This window comes from Vipera berus, assembly GCF_964194415.1.
Source record: "Vipera berus genome assembly, chromosome: 3".
NCBI classification, from domain to species: domain Eukaryota; kingdom Metazoa; phylum Chordata; class Lepidosauria; order Squamata; family Viperidae; genus Vipera; species Vipera berus.
Window position 1 is genome coordinate 55,951,568 of NC_138204.1, and position 23,114 is coordinate 55,974,681.

The 23,114-nt window shown below is 38.7% G+C and overlaps 1 protein-coding gene across 5 annotated transcripts in view; it reads left to right on the forward strand.

The window, feature by feature from the left end:
* PTPRF (protein tyrosine phosphatase receptor type F) overlaps positions 1-19,053 on the forward strand; it is a 528,476-nt gene extending 509,423 nt beyond the window's left edge. For 4 of the 5 annotated variants that reach the window (XM_081322271.1, XM_081322273.1, XM_081322270.1 and 1 more), the window contains 9 exons: positions 4,762-4,881; positions 6,241-6,395; positions 7,599-7,884; positions 9,838-10,016; positions 11,927-12,053; positions 14,751-14,876; positions 15,086-15,240; positions 15,538-15,673; positions 17,446-19,052. In XM_081322271.1, the coding sequence (XP_081178397.1) occupies positions 4,762-4,881; positions 6,241-6,395; positions 7,599-7,884; positions 9,838-10,016; positions 11,927-12,053; positions 14,751-14,876; positions 15,086-15,240; positions 15,538-15,673; positions 17,446-17,514 (1,353 nt within the window). In that variant the 3' untranslated portion in view covers positions 17,515-19,052. Of the gene's footprint in view, positions 1-4,761; positions 4,882-6,240; positions 6,396-7,598; positions 7,885-9,837; positions 10,017-11,926; positions 12,054-14,750; positions 14,877-15,085; positions 15,241-15,537; positions 15,674-17,445 lie in introns of all 5 variants that reach the window. The other variant, XM_081322272.1, reaches the window with a different exon arrangement.
* The last annotated feature ends 4,061 nt before the right edge of the window (positions 19,054-23,114 follow it).

Sequence of the window (23,114 nt, forward strand, 5' to 3'; positions counted from 1 at the left end):
TAGGCATAGCAAAATGCTGACAGCTTTGTGTCTTAAACAGTTTGAGGTACGTTGTGAATGCCCCATAAGCTCCAATAGTTTAAGCACTTCAGTTGCTGCTGCATAATTGCATTTAAGCAATAGCCTTATTATTTGCTTGCACTTTATTAATTAGACTTTATTAGTCTAGAAGAGGGCTTTGTGTTTAGAATAATGTTTGCAGATGAGTTAAAAGAGAAATAGTCCCCTCTCCTTTTTTGGTGCGTGTCAGAATACATGAATATCCAAAGTCCGGCTAGTTTTGTTTGGGGGTTGCCCAGCTATCAGAAGATGTCCCCCCCCCCGAGTGTGTTTCTCCAAGATAACATGTTTTGTAAGGCCCTTTGGGCACCTGTCTCTGTTTCCTGCCTTGCTACTGTTGAAACTCACATTATCTTCTGGTAGCACACTTCCCATCCTTCGCTCTCCTAATTACTTACTAGGAGATGGAGGATGCAGTAGCACTCTTGAGGTGACATACTTAGCCTGCCCACCCACCCAGCCAAATAGTGGAGGGAGAATGTTTACCCATTTGTTCCTCTTCACTTAACAAGAGTTCGTACTAGTACTCATTAGAGGCCTGGTTCCCTTTGCTAGTATTTACAGATATAAAATGTGATTCCTATAGAATAGAAACCCCCCCCACCTAGGGGACCTTGTCTCTGAGGAATCATAATAGCCTTAGAATGGAACCAGTCAAAGAGGCATTGAAGGAATGGAAGTAAAGCATGAACTAAAAGCCTCATCCCTGCTCCTGGGAGCTTTCTAATGAGAGGAGGTGCATTTAAACACCCTTGAGCATCTCTTCAGTGCTCATTGAAGCTTGACCCTTTTCTTATCTCCAAGCATGAGGGCTTCTTCCCAACCCAGGAGTTTTGAAAGCTGTTTCAGACAAATGCTAACAGGTGCAGCCACTCTCTCAGCTTTGTCCTTGAATTGTTGCCTTAAACATTTGACATCTGGTATTTCTGGAGTTCAGTGCTTCAAATACTTTCCAAATCTTGTGAAATAGCAACAGTCTTGGAAAAAGATCTGTGAGCTGCTTGGTATTCATGACTCAAAAATCCTATCATGATGACAGTGGCATCATTTTTAGTTGTATACTACATAAAACCTACAAACAGCAGATCATTTTCTACATCCAGTGTCTTTGCAGTTGGCAACAAAATCAGTAGTATATGCCATCTCTAAGGCTCTTTTGTATATAAGAGTTTTTATTGAATTTTATAGGGTTAGGAAGAGTATATAACCAGGGTAAGGATCAGGATTTGGGATGGGGTTAGGATGGGGATTGGGGTAGGAATGGGGTTGGGAACAACATTGGGGTTGCCCCCCAATAACATTTTCAAGCTTTAGCAAACAGACTATTGTCCGGGTACATATGTTCAATTAACACTAATTAATATAACAGTAAATAGCTATAATATATATGCTAAATGATAATCATAAATGGTATCAATTAGTCAATACATATCATTCTCCTTACTAATATATATTCAAAATAACATATCACATTCATTTCTCGCTAGTTCATTTTCTTAACCATTGGTAAAATTTATCCTATGTTTTAAAATAAATTGAATCCTCTTTCTCTTTAATCTCTAAGGTTAATCTATCCATTAAAGCACACTCTAAAATTTTCTTGATTAAAATCTCCTCAGTTGGTAGATTTTCATTTTTCCAGTATTGGGCAAATGCTATTTTGCTGCTGTCAATACATGCAATATTAGATACTCATTCTCCTTCTCATACATAGCTCCTAATATTCCTAACAGAAACAGTTCTGGTTTAAATTCAACCTGTATTTTAGTCATCTTTTCCAACCATGTATTATTTTAAGCCAGAACTTTTTTGCTTTAGGGCATACCCACCAGATATGGTAGTAGGTACCTGGCCTTTGTTTACATTTCCAGCAATTATTCGAAGTATTTTTAAATGTTTAGCTAATCTTACTGGTGTCATATACCATCTATAAAACATTTTATACAAATTTTCTTTATATGAAACTGCTTTAGTCAACTTAATATTTCTATCCCATAATTTTTTCCAGTCTTCCAAATCTATAGAATATCCAAAGTTTTTTATCCATGTTATCATTGTATCTTTTGCTTGTTCTTCTTCCATCTTCAAGTTTAGCAGAAATCTATAAAGTTTCTTAATCAGGTTTTTGTCTGTTTTTAATAATATTTGATCAAATTCTGTCTGTTCTTTATTAAATCCCATTGTCTTTGCATCTTTTCTATATCTTGTTTGAATTCGCAAATATGGCCACCATGCTAAGTCAATACCTTGTCAATGTAAGTCTTGTCTGTCTTTCAATTTTCCTTTCTTATCTAGAATATCTTTGTAGGTAATGACTTTGTCATAGTTAATTACATTTGGGTAAGCAAAAGCTTCCATTGTTGAAAGCCACTTGGGTAGTTTAATACAGATTTTCTGCTTTATTCTTTCCCATTCTAAAAGAAGTACATTCCTTATAAAGCGATTTTAGAAGTATCTATGTATTTTACTTTTCTCGTACCATAGAAAGCCATGCCAACCAATTTGTAGGTCATGCCCCTCTAGGTACAATAGTCTTTTATTTCTCAACGTAATCCATTCTTTAAGCCATAGTAAAATGGCTGCTTGATAATATAGTCTCCAGTCCGGGAGTCCAAATCCACTAAGGCTCTTTTAAATGCAAAATTAATTCAGGGTATCTCTCATCCATGTTTCTATTCTAGCTTCTAATAGCATTTAATAAATATACAAGTCCAAATAAATTAGAGACTTTCCCCTGCTTTGCAGAGTGCAAGCTTTAGAATGGGTCTTGGTAGAGTTGTGTATTAAACTAACTCTTCTCCGGTTGTTTAAGCTCTGTGTGGAAGCCTCCTTATTCTCCCAGCAACTGAGGGACCACTGGGCTGCCAGCAGTAAATGAATTTCCAGGTTGTGAGCATTCCTGACATTAATGAGAAGTGAGCAGTGCCAGAAGAAAGGCTCTCTTATCTGGTTTAGTGCCATCCTGCATCAGCTTCAGCATAAAATTTACAGAGCTTGAAAATGGGGCATAAACATTATGAGTAAATTTGGCAGAAAATGTGAGTGACTCTTATCTGGTCATGAATAAATAATTTTCAATTACCAGCTAGGGCTCTCTATTAAATCCTGGGATAGATTACTTCAAAGTTTGTTTTATGCTTGTATATAGACAGTAATACAATTTCCCTGGAGAAAGAATGGAAAAGAAGGCCCTTGCTCAAATCATTGCTAGCCCAACTTTTTCCTTCCTGTATATCGTCTGTTACATGTGTAAAAAGCTCTTTAGCCATTCAGGCTGAACACAGAATTCCAGATAATCACAGCAAACAAAGTGCACTTCAGTAGAACTGTTCTACGTTCTAGGATACTCTTTCATTTTTCATCCAGGAATGATTACAAGGCTCACCCATTAAAAGTGTTGACTATTAAAAAGCAGAACGTCATTGATTTCCAATTAGTCTGTTGTTAACTTTCTCTACGCGTCCTGTATAATTACATTTACTGTTTCTTGGGCAGAGTATTTTATCCTGTTTTAATCAAATATTGATTCATTGTGTAAAAAGGCAAGACAGAGAGAAATGTAGGAGAATAAAAAGCAGATGGCCAGATATGTTTGGGAAATTTTTAGCATGCACGAATATTTTGAAATATGACAGTTGGACATGGAGAAATATAGTCCATGTTTTGCTACTTCCACCTGACCTGGAACAGGCTAGTTTCTCTCATTAGAAAAGACAGGGATTTAGACAGGCATATCCGTAGTTGTGTTATGAGCAAAATACATGCTGCTACTCCCATCTTAGTCTTTGGCTTTGATGATCAGTAATTGCAGGTGTGGAGGTATGAATGAAAAACAGAGTAAAGTAAAGGCTGATTAGTTTCCTATTTTTTGGCCCTTCCCAGCTAAGGAGACTAATGACCTCAGCCAAGAGTAGCCTTTTTGGTTATCCCTTGAATGAACTTCTCCCTGTGTGCACCATAGACCAGACATGCATTGGGCTTGTGGCAAAGGGATGAAACCCATTCCACTCCTGAGCTTGTTGCTCTTGCTCAGCTTCTTAAGTTTCTCTTGGTCAAGCTCTCTTGCTGTGAGTCTCTGTTAGGCACCTGCACTATCCTGCTGACGTAAGGCACTACCCTTCCTCTCATAACTAATATCGAGGAAAAATGAAGCTGGTGACCTTATGTTAGGAACCTGAGCAGAATCCCAAGCAAAGGATTACAGGTTGCAGACAGGCTTTCCATATTCACCCTCAGAAGAGGATAAATGAGTATGCTTGTCTACAGATACCAATCTTTCCGAAGAGCAGGGAAAGGACAGAAAATTATATGGAAAGAAATTGCTTTTGAATTGACCATTTCTCTCAGTTTCTTTCTTTTATATCTATTAGCATCCTTGCTTCTTATCCCTGCTTCTGAACATCAAGTATCTTTCTTTGCTCCCTACCTGGTCATTTAGCCATATTGGCCTCTTATAAAATGAGGTGTAAGATATGACAAAAAGTATTCAGTTTCTCTATATGTCTTGGCCAAATGCAGTCTGGGTGTTTTGTGTTTCTGTATTTTATTCCCAAATATGTCCTCTTCTGTCAGTCAATAAATTCTAGTAGATACAGGTAAAATTTGAAAATTACAACAGGAGAAGAGTATCAATCTATGTTATGGAACCCAATGAAAGTTACATTCCAGGGACTATCCATTAATTTTGGGTTTTTATTGCAGGTGAAATGTGATCAATACTGGCCTGGACGTGGTACAGAGACCTACGGATTGATCCAAGTGACTTTGCTGGATACAGTTGAACTTGCAACTTACACAGTCCGAACATTTGCCCTATACAAGGTACTGGAAAAAGGGGAGAAATGAGTTATAATGAATTATTTGAGAAAGAGAAGGAATTGCATGTTTATAAGTAAGTGCAGTATAGATGTAGAACAACATGCTACAATCAATTATAGCATCATAAAATAAAATAAACAAAATGCCCCATGACATATAATAAGAATTCATTAATAAAAAAGGCTGATAAATAAAGTAGAAATCCCAGCCCCCTAGACAGTGTAGTCTTCCTTATTTCCCAAAAACATATTCAGCATTTTTTTATCCAGTTTGAAAAGAGAATGGAATTGAACAGGCCATTGTCTTGTACATACTATATGTCTTTATAAATATGTGCATCGCATAACTGTAAAAAACTTTAGTTTGAAGTTTACAGTGCAGGCCAGGTGTGCTAAGATATATTGTAGATATCCCTTACCCATTGAAATGGAGACCAGCAGCTCCATCACTAAGTGACACAGCCATAAAGTGAACCATCACATGACCATGCTTAACTTATGTCAATTCCACATGACTGCAGCTTCCTGTCAGCTACTCCATTGATTTTGCTTGTTGGAAACTGGCTTGAAGGTTTCAAATGGTGATCATGTGCCCACAGATTGCCATGACAGTGATAAATATGTGCCAGTTGCCGCACACCCGATTCACAACCAAGAGATTGTGGATATGCTTCAACAGCCAGAAGTTTAAAGACTGGTCATAAATATCTTTTTTCAGCATAGTACTAATTGCAAATGGTTGCTAGAACATCATTCGGTAAGCGAGGACTACCTGTAATTAAATATGTAAATAGCCCGAGGAATGTTTTTTTAATACTTAAAAGCAGTATCCCTCAGATATTATCAGTCTACCAGGTAGACCAGGAAATAAATTACACTGGAAGACTGAAACTATTATTAATGAGATGGGTTTAATAATTTTTTTTATAAATCTGTACTTCCTCTTATTTATGCTTCAGTGAATTAGGGAGTCATGTGCCTGAGCTACTTCTGAATGTTATGTCTTTGGTCTTGACTTCAAAAATGTTTCAGCCCCTCTTGCCTTAGTAACAATTCCTGCACATCTTTGTTAAAGTCATCTTCCTTACTGTCTTGTACAGTATATGGTCTTCAGAATGGCACACGGATTCATATTACAAACACAGGAAAATTCATTGAACAATAAATCATAGCAAGGGATCTATAGGAATACTTTTAAAAAATAGAAGCAAATGACACAAAAAATAAGCATGTAGTAAGAGAAGATGCGCAATCATCTTGCATGTAGAAAAGTCCTTAATATTCTATAGTGCATGAGTACCAAATCAAGGAATTCATCTGCTGCCCGTTAATTCCAGCTAAAATGTTTTGGCTTTATCTGCAGAATGGGTCGAGTGAAAAACGGGAACTGCGACAGTTTCAGTTTATGGCTTGGCCTGACCATGGTGTGCCAGAATACCCTACTCCTATTTTAGCATTCTTAAGACGAGTGAAAGCATGCAATCCTCCAGATGCTGGCCCAGTGGTTGTACATTGCAGGTAAGGGTGATTCCTACTTATGTAAATCTGTGTTGATGAACTATCAGGATAATATGATGGGGAAAAACTGTAAATCTCTGTATTTTGGCAACGTTGCATATTTGGGGATTTACAGGTAACCTACTGCTGCAGCAGCAATAGTATTGGCTAATATATACAGCATTTTATAGTCAAAATTCTTAAGCCACTGTTTTCTTTAAGAAACAACCACATTATTAGAAACAATTAAGCATCCATATTGGAATTTTAGAATGGAATTCTACATATTCATCCAATAGCACAACTACACCATGTCACTGAAGTTGTGCACGTGTGAATCTTCACAAAACTTGCCATTATTACTATTACTGGATTTCTATTTCCCATTTAAAAGAAACATGAAAACCTCACTAAAACAGTAAGGCGAAATATCCCAAAACTGGACATGTACATGGTAGTAAAATTTTTGTGACAACAGAAAAACATATTGGCATCATTTTGCATGTACATAAAAGCACAAAACTGCTGGTAGTATCTGAAGTATTCAGATACACACTATTTGCATGCATAGTGATAAATTCTCATGCTGCAGTCTGGAGCTGAAAAAAGTGCTTCAGCCATAAAGTTTAGTTCACTAGGAATTGGCATCTTATCCAGCCAGTGATTTATCTCTTGCAGCTGAGTGGGAACTATTACTGAACAAACCTCTTCATCATTGCAGCTTTCACAAACTCCTTCGAAACTGTATTTAATGTTCTCTCTTCATGCTCTGATTCAGATGGGAGTCATGTATAATTAACAGATACTCTCTCCCTATTAAAATCCTGTAAAGAATTGCACATGGGCAGCTGCAAGGAAATGTCCTGCTGCAGAATTCTTTGCTGTCAGATGCCATATTTGTTGCTTGTTGATGGGTTGTCAGTTGTTTGTCCCATAAGGACTGCCATCACTAAGTAAGATTAGGTTACATTGGCCTTCCACAGTAAGAGATGCTTATGTAAGATAGGACATAAGAGTTGCTGAGAAGTTCAGCATCCTCGCAGGTTATACTTTATTTCCAAAGGTAAATCTGTGTTTCCTATAGGAATTTCTAATAGTACCTTAAATATAAAGATGACCTTGAAAATAAGCTATTCTTGCATCATACTAGGAAAAGATTCAGAATATCTAGAGCTTTGCCACTGTGCAGACCCCAATTTCATGCTTTATGCCTTGCTTTTACAGTGCTGGTGTAGGCAGAACAGGCTGCTTCATTGTAATCGATGCCATGCTTGAGAGGATGAAGCATGAAAAGACAGTGGACATCTATGGGCATGTGACATGCATGCGCTCACAGAGAAACTATATGGTGCAAACTGAGGATCAGTATATCTTCATTCATGAAGCCTTGCTAGAAGCAGCCACTTGTGGAAACACTGAAGTGCCTGCCCGCAATCTCTTTGCCCACATCCAGAAACTGAGTCAGGTGCCTCCAGGTGAGAGTGTCACAGCAATGGAACTGGAGTTTAAGGTGAGAAGATTATTTACGATCTTACCTGTGCGTGTAAAATCTACAGGCCAACTATAGAATTAAATAAGATGCTTGTTTGTCATTTCTCACTGACAATTTATTCCTGGATGGAAAGATGATAGTTTTCTAAGGGTAATGGTCCTTTAGTATATTTCTTCACCTGTAGAGAGTGTTAAAATATATTTGCATGCAGAGTTGTATGTCCTCAACATGTCTGTCCTGTCCTGATAAGCTTCAAGAAAAGTATATAGGAAGGCAGATTAAAATGAAGTTCTTTGCCTCACTACGGTGCAGGGCAGCTGGAGCTGTATCCAGAACCCAGTGGAAATTGGGCTATTCATGATGTCACTAAGAAAAGCTTACCTGGAAATACTTCTACTTTAAGTCCTTAAAAAATCAACCAGTTCAAGTGCCTCTAGCCTTTGTGGTCACAAGTATCGGTGCTTGTCAGCATTTACTGCATCTGTAGTAATTTCATACCAATATTTCTTACCTCTTTGATACTGGTTAATAGCTCTGCTATTAATTCTCTCAATATGTGTATTTTCCCAGAAAAGGCTATGGATATAGTTTTAAAGTCAGCAGAATTATTTATTGTGCAAGCAGCAGAAGGCAAAACTAGCGCTGAATTCTGAACATTGCCACCTTGATTCTCCTCACCATACCTCCATTTACTCACCCTGTTTCTGGGCTTAATCCTTTTTATGGCCAGAGAAGGGAGTGAATGAATGATGGCTAACAGCAGCTGCTCTTTTTCCCTATAAATACTATTCCTATGAAAGAGTGGCAGGAGCAAGCAAGAAAAAGCCATCAGCACAGTTGGGTATCTGATTCTGCTTTAATGAGAGGAGATGGGTGCAAGACTCAGAAAACTTCAGAGTAGAAAAAGGAGTGAGCAAGTATAAACGCTGCTAAGGCAAGAGAGCCACCAGTACTCATTTTTTAAATACCATTTCCCTTTCTATTATGATAAGAATTGATCTTAAGGTCAGTCTACCATTTCTGAGTGACTCCTGTTATTAGCAGTTAGCAGTGGTAAGAGCAGGAACATAAAAGCAGGGACTTGACAGTAGATTTCAACAACGGCCAGGGATACAAATACCAACCCTATCTTTAAAAGTGACTTGGTCTTAGACTCAAGAATCACAGAAATGGCCTGCTGCAGGAGAATATGCTTCTAAAGCAGACATGTCAAACTCGCAACATCACGTGACGTTGCACGACGTATTGGAGCTTTTTCACCGTAGCCGGCAATGGGGTGGGTGGGGTTTCTTCATGACGTGTCCGGTCCACGGGCCGGCAGTTTGATACATTTCAGTTTCACTTTGCGTTAGATAAAAATCAATATGATTTTCTTGCCTGCTTTCCAGGCATTTTGTTTATGATGGAGCAGATAAGTAGTTTTCTGGCAAATAAACTCCACAGAACTAAGAGCAGGTGCAGCCAGGCATGTGGATATTCATAGATCTTCCTGTACCTGTTTAGTGTAAAGATTGGAAAACCCATAAAAATGATTAGGTGGCTTTGGGCTGTGTGTGGGGGGGAGAGGACTGCACAATCAGAATTAAGCAATTTTGCTGAATGACAACATTGTGCAGTGCTGATACATGTGAAGATCAAATTTGGGCCTGTTTTCATGAATTTTTAGATGAGCAAGATGTGTTCAGGTGCTCATTTAAAAATATAAAATGGGAATGCGACAGTTGTGCTTTCCAATCTTAATGGTACAGTGGCTCAGCAACAAATTCCTAGAAGCTTTCAATATGAGCAAGAATATTCTCCCTGCTGGAATTCATGGTAGTGATTTTTACCTAAACAAGGTCTATCATCTCTTCAGGCAATCTTTTTTTCTGTATTAAAGTGTGAAAAATTGTACCCGATGTTGTAGGACCTGTTGCTCCTAGAGAGTGTTGCATTTGATTTCTCCTGCCAATTTGTCACTTCTCTTTACAGCTCCTTGCCAATTCCAAAGCACATACCTCACGATTCATCAGTGCCAATCTTCCATGCAACAAATTCAAAAACCGCCTAGTGAATATCATGCCCTATGAGCTGACACGGGTTTGCCTGCAGCCAATCCGAGGTGTTGAAGGCTCGGATTATATCAATGCTAGCTTTGTAGATGGTTACAGGTAAAGTATACCATCTTGTTCAAAGTCTGAATCTGTTTTGTGATGTTCATCTTGCTTCTTTAATTTGGACACTTCTGTCAAGCAATACTGAGGCAAGGGAAAGCATACATAATCAGTCAGATTTATGGAATGTATATTAAACTACTTTTTCTTGGTGGTTTTCCTCTTCCTACCTTTTCCTTTCAAGCTTTATTAGTTAATTAAGTTAACTGAGAGATACAGGTTTCAGCATTCTTACTTTTCCTGCAGCCAACCCACTGTAGACACCTCACTGTATAATTCATTATCCAACACATGCACATCTTGTCAGATCTCCTTCCAGCATTGCAATACAAGCAAATGAGCCCTTCCTATCACTTGAAAGGTTTGATGCAGAACATGTGGCCCAAGGAAGAAATGAGCCTGCAGAGCAGTTTACCAATAGTAGTGGATTCAGAGATATTTCATAGGATAATATTTTTTGCTTTAGGGAAAGCAGTGACCTTTATTTTATTATCTCCCCCCACACACACACACACACACCCCTGCCAAATAAATTGGCAATATGAAGGGTAACTTTAAAAAGACATGACGGCAGAGAGCTAAGAATATAAAATAAGTTTTCACCCCAGAAAAATAGAGTTTCAGCAGGTATCAGATCTCTGGGTTGTGTTAAAGCTAGAAAAGTAGAAGAGTTACTGATGATGCCTTAGCTTCATATACTGCCATTAACCCTATGAGTTGCCACCTTATTTTTATTTATTTATTAAATTTGTATGTGCCTCACCACTACCACCAATAAAGCAACTATAGATGGTGTGATACACTTGATAAGTGCTAAAACAGAAATACTACTATTGAGAGAGGACTATTGAATGCCTGCCAAACTGGAGGATATAGCATTTCATGTCTTACCGAAACTGTCCCTGAGGGCTCCCATTTATCTCTTCCCATCCTTCTCTTTGAAGTGAGCAATCATTCTCCACCTTATCAAAAGGGATCAACTGGCCCAAGGTGCTACTGAAGCTGCATTTTTATTTGTTTCTCCTCCTCTCACCCTCACTGTGCTCTCACCTTTTATGATGTCTTATAAATCTACCATGGAGCAGCTTGCATCTCTGTCCTGCATCATTGCAGTTGTCCTACACCAGATTCATTAATTTTTAGCACCACTGACAGATTAAATGAGTGAGGAGTCTAAGGTTATATATAAGGATGTGTAGTGCCCCATAGTGGTAAAATAAAGGCATCACAGTCTCAGTTATAGATTTGACTGGATTTGCATTCTTTCTTAATGTCACAATGGAATCTAGACCTCTATCCCTGCCTTCACAATTTAGATTTTGGGAGGCTGTAAAAGAGAATTCCCTATGCATGAAGATGTTCAATGATTTCTAGTTTTTCTGGACCTAGATTTTGTGATGTTAGATCCTTTGAGGCAGTGCATGTGATGTGCCAGCTGCTTAGATCCTTTGCAAAAGGTGCATCTCAGATTATCCAGTAGTAGCTGCGAATGGGCTCATACGTTATGCAGCTATGATCTAGCCTGTTATTTCAGTCCACGTGTATGTTTTAGCAAACACAAGGTTTCTGACATATATAGACATAAATCTTTTCAGAACTGTTACTTGGAGTAATCTTTATGTATTTCATGATGGATCAGGTGATAGTAGTTGATCAGATATTCATCAGAAGTCTCAAATATATGTAATCTCCAACGATGCGACTGAATTTTTGGCAGCATGATTTCCCCAAATTAGTAGTAAGGTTTCCTGCAATTTTGAAGCAATAAATGAAAACAATTATAACATAGGCCCTAAAATATTTAACAAACTGTAAAAGGCTGCCCAAACCCAACCTAGATGTATGTTATAGTCTCCTTCCTATACCAGAAGTGCCAGAGTTGGTCACTAATCTTTGATATCTTGCAGACAACAGAAGGCTTACATCGCCACACAGGGACCTTTGGCTGAGACTACAGAGGATTTCTGGAGAATGCTGTGGGAACACAACTCCACCATTGTAGTGATGCTGACAAAACTGCGAGAAATGGGGCGGGTTAGTAAGCATTCTATGTTCCTGAGGGAGATTTGTACTGCAGAGCTGATCTTCCATAAAGAGATTGCTTGATTGTTTGTTTAACAAATGTATATGGCTTCCTAACTTACACACAGGTGACTCTGGGTGGCTTGCAACATTAAAAATCCACAATACAAAAACCATAAAACCCAACCTGCCCTCCATGGCAGCAGGAACACAAGCTAATCACTTGAACGGCTCCATCTCTATTCAGGGTCCCCAAGCCTAGTGATAAAACTTCATCTTCAGATGCCTTTTGAAAAAAGCAACAAGATGGGGGCCAATTATGCCTCCATGGAAATTGTTCCATAGGGAAGGAGCCATCACTGAGAAGGCCCTTTTTCATGGTCCCACCAGATGTACATCCCTAATGGATGGGATCTACAACCAAACATGCTTTCCCTCATTAGAACTGAGGACAATGTATCAATAAAAGGTAGAGAATGTGACACAAAAGCCTTCAGGGCTGGTAGGTTCTGCTGGGTTCCAGTTAGTGGCCAAAAGATCTGTCCCCTAAAATCAACTCAGAAAGCAACCTCTCAGCCAGCTTTTTGTCAGGGTTGGCTTCATCTTGTGGTGAACTGCAGGAATTGCCTCAAATAATAGATCTTACACTGTTGTGTAAAGTGAAGAAAATTCTGCCTATTGTTGATGCTTAGTTACTAAAGGAGCATAAACTGGTAGATAGGAGAGGAGGTGAGAGGAAATAGTAAGCATTAGGAACTGATGGAGAAAGAGGAAGTGGACGAAAGCCTCTAGTATTTACGTATCTAACACTTTCTCCAAGAGTCTGGATTGGTTTAACACCACTTTGTGAGGGATCCTCCTACTTCTCCAAATCCATTTGAAGAAAAAAGGCAGTCAACTTGATCACAAACAACAGACAAAATAATACTAGAAGCCACTTGGCCCTTAGGATGGTGGTATCTTCTCTTGTCAACCTCTGCTACTACTGTTTGTTTCATTAAATTGAGCATTGAGAGCCTCCAAAGTTGGCAGAGAAAAGTGGCTATGCCTATATCATAAGTGAAAGAAGATAATAACTCTTTGGGGCAGCATTCAGAAAAAGCAACCAAGTACCAGGAGGCTTTTGTATTTAAGCAGGAAGGAGTTCTGAAACACAGATTTTCACAGGGAAGTGAAGAGATGCCTGATCTTCTAGTCAGGATACTCTTGACTTAGCAGCTACTACTGTGTCAGTGTCTCCATCTCAAATGGATATAACCATGCACATTACTGAAAAAGTATTGATCAGAAAAAAATGTGGTTAAGTTGCAAAAGCTGCTTTTTAAGTTGCTCTTCAGTGTTCTGTCTATATGATCCAGGAGTGTTGATTCAGTGGTTTGGAGAACTTCCTTGTAGTACATGGATTACAATAAGCTCCCAACCACAATGAAGTTTTTCATCTAACACATTATGGGCATAAAATCCCCCAGGGATTACAAAGTGGAGAAACCAAGGCTTGCATGTTGCTTTTATGGTAAACTCTTCTAGTCTAAAGTTCAAGCTACCCCGAGTCCTAGAGGAATAAAGACTGCAAAAATCTGTCATGCCACGTGAGAAGGCATCAAATCATTAGTCCCATAAGTGGGAAGAGCTTGAGAGCAAGATTAGATGAACAGCACCAGGAGAAAATTGTATCAGAGTCTCATTCTTGCCAAAACATTCTGAAAAGGCTTACCATTGTTGTAAGAATGTTGGCCAACTCTAGCTTTGAGTGGTTCTTCAATTCAGCTATATGTGCCAAAAATTTGAAACTTTCTTAAAATTGTAGAGATGACGGTTGAATTTGATGCTGTGGATTAGGAGTATCTAAGAAGATTCACAACCAAAGAAATTTATCTCAGAAAACAATTCAAAATGGGGGTCATATGGTTACTGGCAGGAAAAGTCAAACAGAAGATTGTGGCAGATCTACAGTCAAGAAAATATTACTGGTATGCCAGACAGCAGACCTGACATTAGCCATGTGGAAGAAATTACTTCAGTGGTACATTTTGTAACAACAACAGAAACTCGTGAAAATCTCCCAGCAAATAATGACTATCAGTCTGGCATTTTTTTAGACGTTATTTAAGCAAGTGGGTAGGACGATCGTGTTTCTTAAAAATATAGAAAAATAGAGTATTGCAATAGATAATGTGAGAGTTTAGGACAATACTGGTGCCAACATGAATAGAAATAACAGGAAGGGAGATACAGATTTGAGAGTTAAACCTTCAAGCTATTTTGTTCATTGTAGTTCTCATTCACTGAACTTTGTGGTCAGTGAGATGCATTAATACCTAAGGAGGCATCTGAATTTTTAAATATAAAACATCTATATAATTTTTCTCTGCATTAATTCATTGACGGCAAGTTTTAAAGCATCATCTGAAAACACCCTCTCTGACAGGGCCACACAATGCGAAGGTTCAGATGAAGCAATAAAGCCTATCAAGCATTGAACCAGGAAGATAAATGAGAGTACAACCTGATTGCTTATTGGAAAGTGTTGAGGGGGGAAAAGAGCTATTCAAGGCGAAACTCATCAGTCATTTCCAGCCGGAAGGGAGGAACCATTTATTAAGAAAAACCTTACACTGTTACTTTTGAATACTATAGTTTTCATGCAAGTAGTACTATATTGTTTGCCACTAATGAATTATATCTTTCTTTTTCTTTTTTGCTTTTCAGGAAAAATGCCACCAGTATTGGCCAGCAGAACGCTCTGCTCGGTACCAGTACTTTGTAGTGGATCCCATGGCTGAATATAACATGCCTCAATATATCCTTCGTGAGTTTAAGGTCACTGATGCTAGAGTGAGTATTACACAGCTTATTCTGAATTCCTCCGTGTTGTTTCCATCAGAAACTGCAATTTCCCTGGTGTAGAAAGGCATTTATCATCAGGCATTGCTTTACTGTCCTAACAGCCAGATTTAACTTACTCCCCTCAGTCTTCCCAGGAGTAAGCAACACTGTAAGATGAAATCAGGGTGCAGTGACTTTACTCTCTTTTCCACAACTAGGATGGGCAGTCAAGAACTATCCGGCAATTCCAGTTCACTGACTGGCCAGAGCAGGGAGTACCAAAAACAGGTGAAGGCTTTATTGACTTCATTGGCCAAGTGCATAAAACTAAAGAGCAGTTTGGTCAGGATGGGCCCATCACAGTACACTGCAGGTGAGTTTGGGCATTAAGCTATCTCTGAAACCTTATTTAAGGATAGGCTGATGGTGAGGTAAATTAAGGTTGCCAGGAAATCTTGAGAACTTCTGATGTCACTGTTGTGTTAAACACAGAAGCATTTTAAGAAGGAAAACAAGCAAATTGCTGTTTTAAGCAGAAAAGTGTAGCATGGCATTTGAACTGAAGCTGTTTAGAATGCGGGAGGTTTTATGTGAAGTTGTGAGCTTCTGGGGTATCCAATACCAATCCAAGCTGGGATTGTTACTCATTTACTATTTTCCTTGTACATAGTGCGGGAGTTGGACGGACAGGGGTGTTCATCACATTGAGTATTGTACTGGAGCGTATGCGCTATGAAGGTGTAGTTGACATGTTCCAGACTGTGAAGACCCTGAGAACACAGCGACCAGCCATGGTGCAGACAGAGGTAAAGCCATTTGCCATGCTATTTCCTGCCTTATAATGGAAGAGGGTGAAACCTGAACATTCATTAGATGAAAGTGGAGTGAGAATATGAGAAAGCTAATTCTGAAAATAGGATAGTCTTAACTCAGGCATGTCAAGCCCCCGGCCCGTGGGCCGGATGCATCATACTGAAACCACGCCTACCCCATTGCCGGCAGTAGGAAAAAAGTCACGATACATTGCACGATGTCACATGACGTCGTGAGTTTGACATGCCTGGTCTGACTTATCTGCTAATTGACCACTATTGGCCTTGCTTTCGTTTCCATAATGATGATATAATGTTATATGAAACATGAGATTTAGCCTATAGATAGTAAGCTTAGTTAAAAGAAAAAATGTTTCAAACAAACATTTGTAGCCTCTTTTTTTAAGCATAGAAGAGATACAGTAAAAGAAAACAGTTGATTTGGCCAGTTGCTGGAGAGAGAAAAATTTCTGGAGCACTGTGTGAATTATTACAAAAAACAGATATAGTCCCCACCTTTTTCTGTCTCAAGACCTGCAACTGGTCTTTGAATAATACACTGGAGGCATTCTGGAAAATAGGACAAAAATATAACTTGATTTTATTAATTTCAATTTAATTACAATTGAATAATGCAGTTATTTTTCAGTCAGGTAGGTAATAGTTTATCATTCTAAAACTACAATTATGTAATAGTTGGAGGGCAATATGCCGCCTAACTTAAATAAAACAAACTACCCAAAGTTTTTAGGGATCACATGATGCAGGATCATACCAGATAGTGTATGCTTCAAAGTAACTTTCTTCATATTCTGCCCACAATTGGAAAAAGATGCTGCTGCTGTAACAGGTTAATTAAGTTAATGAATTCATTCTTTTTTTTAAAAAATCATCTTTTTCCTTAATCTTGCACTTGAAAAAAGCCAGGGTACTTTAATAAATAGCAGAACACTCTTTCCAAGTCCTTTTTGAAGCATTCACAAATCCCAAACTGACTTCATAATCTGCAAGAGCTGGGACAAGTGATACAAACGGGATTAAAAAAAAACAACAAAACAGCTCCAGCAGATATTTACAAGGAAATCAACCAGCCCCTCTATAAGTTCATCCTGAGAGGCAACCTGAATACCGTTGCGCTGTGAATAATTTAATGATATCCAGTCAGCCTGCCAGACCTAAAGGACAGCTGGAGCCCCAGATACCATTCGTGTTCTTTGTCCCCTTACAGGAGAACAGCAACGAAATTCCAGTCTTTATTTGCTGGAAGAAAACTAAACTGTTTTTGTAGGACAGTTTGCTTCTGATATACACATCTTATTCCCAACTGCTACTTTTGATATTATCCATCCAACCTTTCTTTTTCAGTGGGTTGGATGGGAGAGAATAGATACTCATCTTCCGTCCTGTTTTTTATACCTATAACAACTGCAAACCTGTGCAGCTCACACACCAAGGGAGTGAACCACAGTACACCCAAAATTGCCCTTCATTCTGAACTAGTTACAGCTTCTGGATGGTCTTCAAGGCCAACCCCCTGTAGGCATAGTGCAGTAATCCAAATGGGAGGTGACCAAGCCATGGGTGACTATGAAGAAGGCCTCCCAGTCCAGAAACGGACACAATTGTATCAAGTTTTTAAAAATACCAACTAATATAAAGGGCAAAACAAGACCTCCTATTCTGAATTTCCAAACTGTGATGTAATAGAACAGTTGATAGCTACCTTTACACCTTAGCGCTGATTTTTATTTTCCTCCTTTTTCCAGGACCAGTATCAGCTGTGTTATCGGGCTGCTCTGGAGTATCTTGGCAGCTTTGATCACTATGCAACGTAACTAATGCTTTCAACAAGTTGCAGCAGGAATGTCTAAGTGCAGAGACGGGTTCTTCCCAGCCAGCCGCCCATTTGTTAGTCCTTCTGTGCAGATGCTGCTGTTGCGGCAACAGCCTCCCCATGACCAACCAGTTTTGACCACAGTACATTGCCACCATGCTAAAAATGGGACCATCGTCTAACATTTCCAAGTACCAGATGGATTTACGTTAATACCTACACTCCTTTTCTCCTCCTCCTCCTCCCTTCACCACCCCCAATAACAATTCATGGTGAGGGTCACTAGGTGGAAGGGACAGAATTTTTTTATATATGTAAAATAGTTAACTAGCCTTTTATATCTTTTCTTTTTTAAAAAATTATTTTGCAAGTCTTAATGTTTTGCTCAGGCAAAACAGGAGAATAGAGGTGGTGGGGTTTGAATTTTCCTTTGCTTTCCCCCCCCCCCTTTATGTTGTCTCAACCATAGTGGCGCTGCCCATTTTCGGGCACTCCCAGGTTAATATTAGCACCTGGCTCATAGCTCTGGGATCCTCCAACTCCCTCTTCAGTCCTTTGTAGAATATCCATTTCCACAGAGTTGGAGCCAACTGAATGATTACTTCTAAAGTCTTTTTTTTTCCATAGGCTTGTCTTGTCAGATGGGCTCTAGCAGCTAGATCAGATGCTTGATCCTATTGACATGTGTCCAGTGACCTCATATATTTCAACAGATCCCATGTAAACTTTCTAATGGAAAGAGAGACCCACTGTCCTCAGAGCTTGTCTTGTTAAGACGGAGGAAAAGTGGCATTGTTGCCATACTGTCAAGTTCTAAAAAGGGACCTCACCAAAACATTCCTTTATTTAGTCCTTTTTGTGCCAATAGCATCCTGAAGTGTGATTACATAGACAATGTGGCCAACAAAGCATATCAAATCTATTTTCCAAGGCAAAAGAGCACAACTCCGGAAGGCCAGCCTTCCTGCACAAACAGCTCCCAAATGGGGGTGCCTTGGTTATAGGAGGGGGAGAAGGATTGGGGGTTTTCAAGTAAGGAAATCACTTCTTAAAAGCTGGGTTTGGGTCTAAATCTTGCTATCCTGTAAACATTTAAAAGTCATTAGAATGCTGTTATTTTCAACAATGTAAAGATGGTTTAATTAACTAATGTGGCAAGACTACTGGAATTAATTTAATGGTACTATATATTATTCCTCTTTATTAACTTACACTTGCACTAAAGGCAGGAAGGTTACAGCCTTCTCCCAGGTGCAAAGCTCTAAAAATAAAGGTGGTGGAAAGGTCTCTTAACTGTATTATCCAATGTATCCAAACTGCATTGAAATCAACAATCCTGGGTGGTGATGTTGGAGAGAACATTCATTTTTACCTTGTGATAGCATAGTGCTGTAGGGGTCACTGTTGTATACAGTCTGTTTTCTATTTGTTAATAAAATTCTACAGCATCATTGCATAATTCTTGATGTTAATAAATTTGAATAATCAGGTTTTCCTACATATTTGTTATATGTTGTCTTTTATTTGGAAATAAGTAAAAAGATAAAATGCTCAGGAAGGAGCTCTGTAAAATCATAGTTGTGGGAGAATTGGACCTGCTCTTACAGTACAAAGCAGGTGTTGAAGCGGGGAAAAAAAGATGCACTCTCATTGGGCTGTTCCCGGGGGTGGGGTGGGGTGGGGATCTCCTTTGTCTCTTCCTGACAAAATCCTTTATATCTATTAACCTACCACTTGGTTGTCAATCAGTACATATCACTTAAATGCACAGAATCCATGCACAGTTGAGGAACTTTTTCAATAAAAGCCAATCTAAGCAAGTAAGCTGAATACAGAAGAGTTGGGACATTCAAATACCACAAGAATCCACCGACACTACAAAAATAATGATTTGAAACAGATTTGTTATGCTTGCAAGATTTCTAAAAAAGCTACTTAATGATTTTGAGACTTGAGTAGTTAAGTACTTAATTTCCTTATTGTTATATTTATGAACTTGCCCTAGATTTGCTTTAGCAGGCAGATGTACTTTAAATACATTTTTCTTCTCTATTAGCACTCATAATTATTATGCCAACTTCAATCAAAATTCATAATCCTGAAATTTATGAAATAAATTTATATTAAGTTCTGAGCATTTACAGAATTTATTTTTCTGATCCCTGAATATCCATGATTAACCCACTCCCCAAACCTACAATAAAGTTGTAAAGATTAGAGGCTCCTGAATCCTAGGGTTAGGTTTAACTGTCAAAATTACAAAATGATAGAAAATCAGATTGCCACCAAAAATACCACCTGCACTATAAAAGGTGAACTGCATTCATCCTTTCAGAATTATCTTCCAGGGAAGCACTAGTGACACTGCCTTTGATCTCTTTTCAAGGCTTCTAATATACTATAAAGTAAAGGTTCCCCCACACATGCGTGCTAGTCGTTTCCAACTCTAGGGGCTGGTGCTCATCTCCGTTTCAAAGCCGAAGAGCCAGCGCTTGTCCGAGGACGTCTCCGTGGTCATGTGGCCGGCATGACTAGACGCCAAAGGCGTACAGAACGCTGTTACCTTCCCACCGTAGTGGTCCCTATTTTTCTACTTGCATTTTTATGTGCTTTCGAACTGCTAGGTTGGCAGAAGCTGGGACAAGTAACAGGCGCTCACTCTGTTACGCGGCACTCGGGATTTGACCCGCCAAACTGCCAACCTTCTGATCAACAAGCTCAGCATCCTAACCCACTGAGCCACTGCGTCCCTTTCTAATATACTAGAATCTACCATTTATCTTGGTTCAAAGACTACACAAGTGCTTACACAGCTTGTCAAGTGTTACCTACCAAAAGTGGGTGGGGGTAAAATAGTTGTCTCCACTCACTCAGAAGGACAAAAAGGATGCCTGGTTTAAAAACTGGTCAAAGCCAATGATTTTAATCTGACTTTTGAAATTCTCTTTTGCTTCGATTTGCTGTTTTGTAAATCCAAGAAATTGTATCCTTTAAAGCAGCATATAAATCAGAGGTGTCAAACTGCAGGCCCGCGGGGCTGGATGCATCATGCTGAAACCGCGTCCACCCCAGCTCCAGCAATGGGGAAAAAGTTGTGATACATCGCAACACGTCAGGTGTTGTTGCGAGTTTGACAGCCCTGATATAAATGTTTTGGTTTTTTTAACCAATGGGGAAAACAATTCTTTTCAGAATTTGATTTTTCAAGTAGCTTTATGTCCTAACACTATTTCAGCAATATTTCCTAATCTCCTTTCTAGTAAACTAGCTTAACAGATCCAGCTCACTGAGATCAGACTTTTTGTAAAAATAAAAATAGCCGTAATTTCTTTCACCATTGTTTTTCTTTTCAGTTTTTATTTTTATTTATCTTCCGCTTTTATTATTTTCCCAGGTGTCTAATTAAAACTAAAAATGTTATTTCAAGAGAAATACTGGCTTAAATCAGTTATAATATATTCTAGCATCTTGAAAGCTAGCAACATTTTCACAGAACTATTTGTGAAGCATAATCTCCTTCATCAAAGTCTTGTGAATAAAGAAGCATTGCAACACAGACATATAGCTCAAGTGACAGACCAGAATGAAAGGGAAATGGGGAATGATGAGAGGAAAGATAATAAAAGTTTCCATGCACAAAATAAGCATGATAGCCTCCCGTTTAATACATAGTTAACATATCTCTTTGTTTGATCTGTGGAGAAATTACATCAAAACTATTAATTCCAGCTCACTTGCTTTATGACAAAATTAATCCCTGTAATTTCTCAAGAATTGCTATTGAAATTTGAAATAAAATGGCCCAGGAACTTTTGAAATGTTCCCCCGATAGCTTTGGGCTATTGCCTTTCCTGATTTGTATCCATTCCTTTTGCATAAATATTGAGTAGTTGTCCAGGGCAAGAGGCAGTGATACCATATGTTGGAGAATGAGCAAGTGTTAATGTCTCTGAAAGTGTGAGTAGCATTATTTGGTCCTACATATTGACAGCATAGATGCAAACGAAGGACTGGCATTTGTTTCAGCCACAGGGTTTGGGGCTCATGCCTGTATAAATGTGGCATGTAATATTTTCATTTTCCAATAGCTGTTTAGAAGCAAAGACTGCTTTCTTACACATAAGAAATATGTAGCAGCAACTGTGCAAGTATATAATCTCTCACAAGAGCATACAGCTTGCATCTGATTAAACAGACCATACCACAAAGTTTATGCAAAAATAAATTGGTTAATTTTTGAAGTGTCACAAAACACTTGGTTATTGTTGCAGGAATACATAAATAAGCTATTGTTCTGAAAACTAATTACCACCATTTTTCCTTTACTCTTTTACTATAATTTACATTTGAGCTTCTTCCATATAACACAGAATGTTTGCATAGTAGGGTTTATTGCATTTTTCAATGGAAAACAGCACCTTGCTATTGGATCAAGGCTGCCACCAAGATGGAGGCTATGTTGTGAGGGCCCATCCTCAACTATAAGCATAATATTTCAGAGCCACAGCAAGCAGAGTGCATGTTTAAGCCCTAAATATTTTTTTAAAAGATGGGTGACTTTGATTATCTAGCATAATTTTTAAGGGGGTCAATACACAAACACACTGCATATATAACAACAGAAGTATGCTGAAGAAACACAGCATTTTACAGATCAGTTTTCCACTCTATACAATGTAAAATAAAATGCCATAATTGTGCAGCCCTTTAGGATTGATTTCAAAAAAGTGTCTCAGTATCTCAGCATCTGTTTACAGCGCTTTGAAGCAGCTGCATCTTTTCCCAGACCTGATAATCTCCCTTTTGCACCAATACAAAAGAAGAGACGGCGCTGTTAAAGAATCTGAAGCTACATTTATTTGCATGAACCAAGGTGCCATTTTGGGAGACCAGGAAATATTGCATAGCGCTATCTAGTGCCATTGCCACAGTCCAAGCAATATAAACAGTGAGTAATAACTTCACTAGTAGCCAGCAGCATTGTATTTGTTTTGTCTACTGTTTTATTTATAGAACTGGCAGTGGCAGAACTGTCGACAATAATGGCATCAGTCTTGACATGAGTCTTGTAGCTTGTGGGCCTGTTGATAAAATATTTGTCTTCATTTAGATACAAAAGTTATTTTCGGGGGGGGGGTTTCCTCAAAGATAAAAAACAAATAGCAAAGTGTCACTTATTGTCTACCAAGCCATAGTCCAAGATTTCATTAGGTCAACTGATCTTTACATATTCAGCATTTGCTACCCTTTCTTGCTTCCAGATTGCAAGGCAGTAGTGCAAAATGAATAAAAATTACCTCTCTGGTTTTCCTGCTAAGCCCCGTCAATAAAGGAGAAACCAGTACTACTTTTTGGGAAGAAATAGGTACAGAACTGTCAACTTCATGGCTTTAGAAGCTTCTATTTTAGACCATTATTAAATAGCTACAATAAATGATTAGCATGTTTTAGCATGTTTTAGGCTCAGTGGGTTAGGACGCTGAGCTTGTCGATCAGAAGGTCGGCAGTTTGGTGGGTCGAATCCCGAGTGCCGCGTAGCAGAGTGAGCGCCTGTTACTCGTCCCAGCTTCTGCCCACCTAGCAGTTCGAAAGCACGTAAAA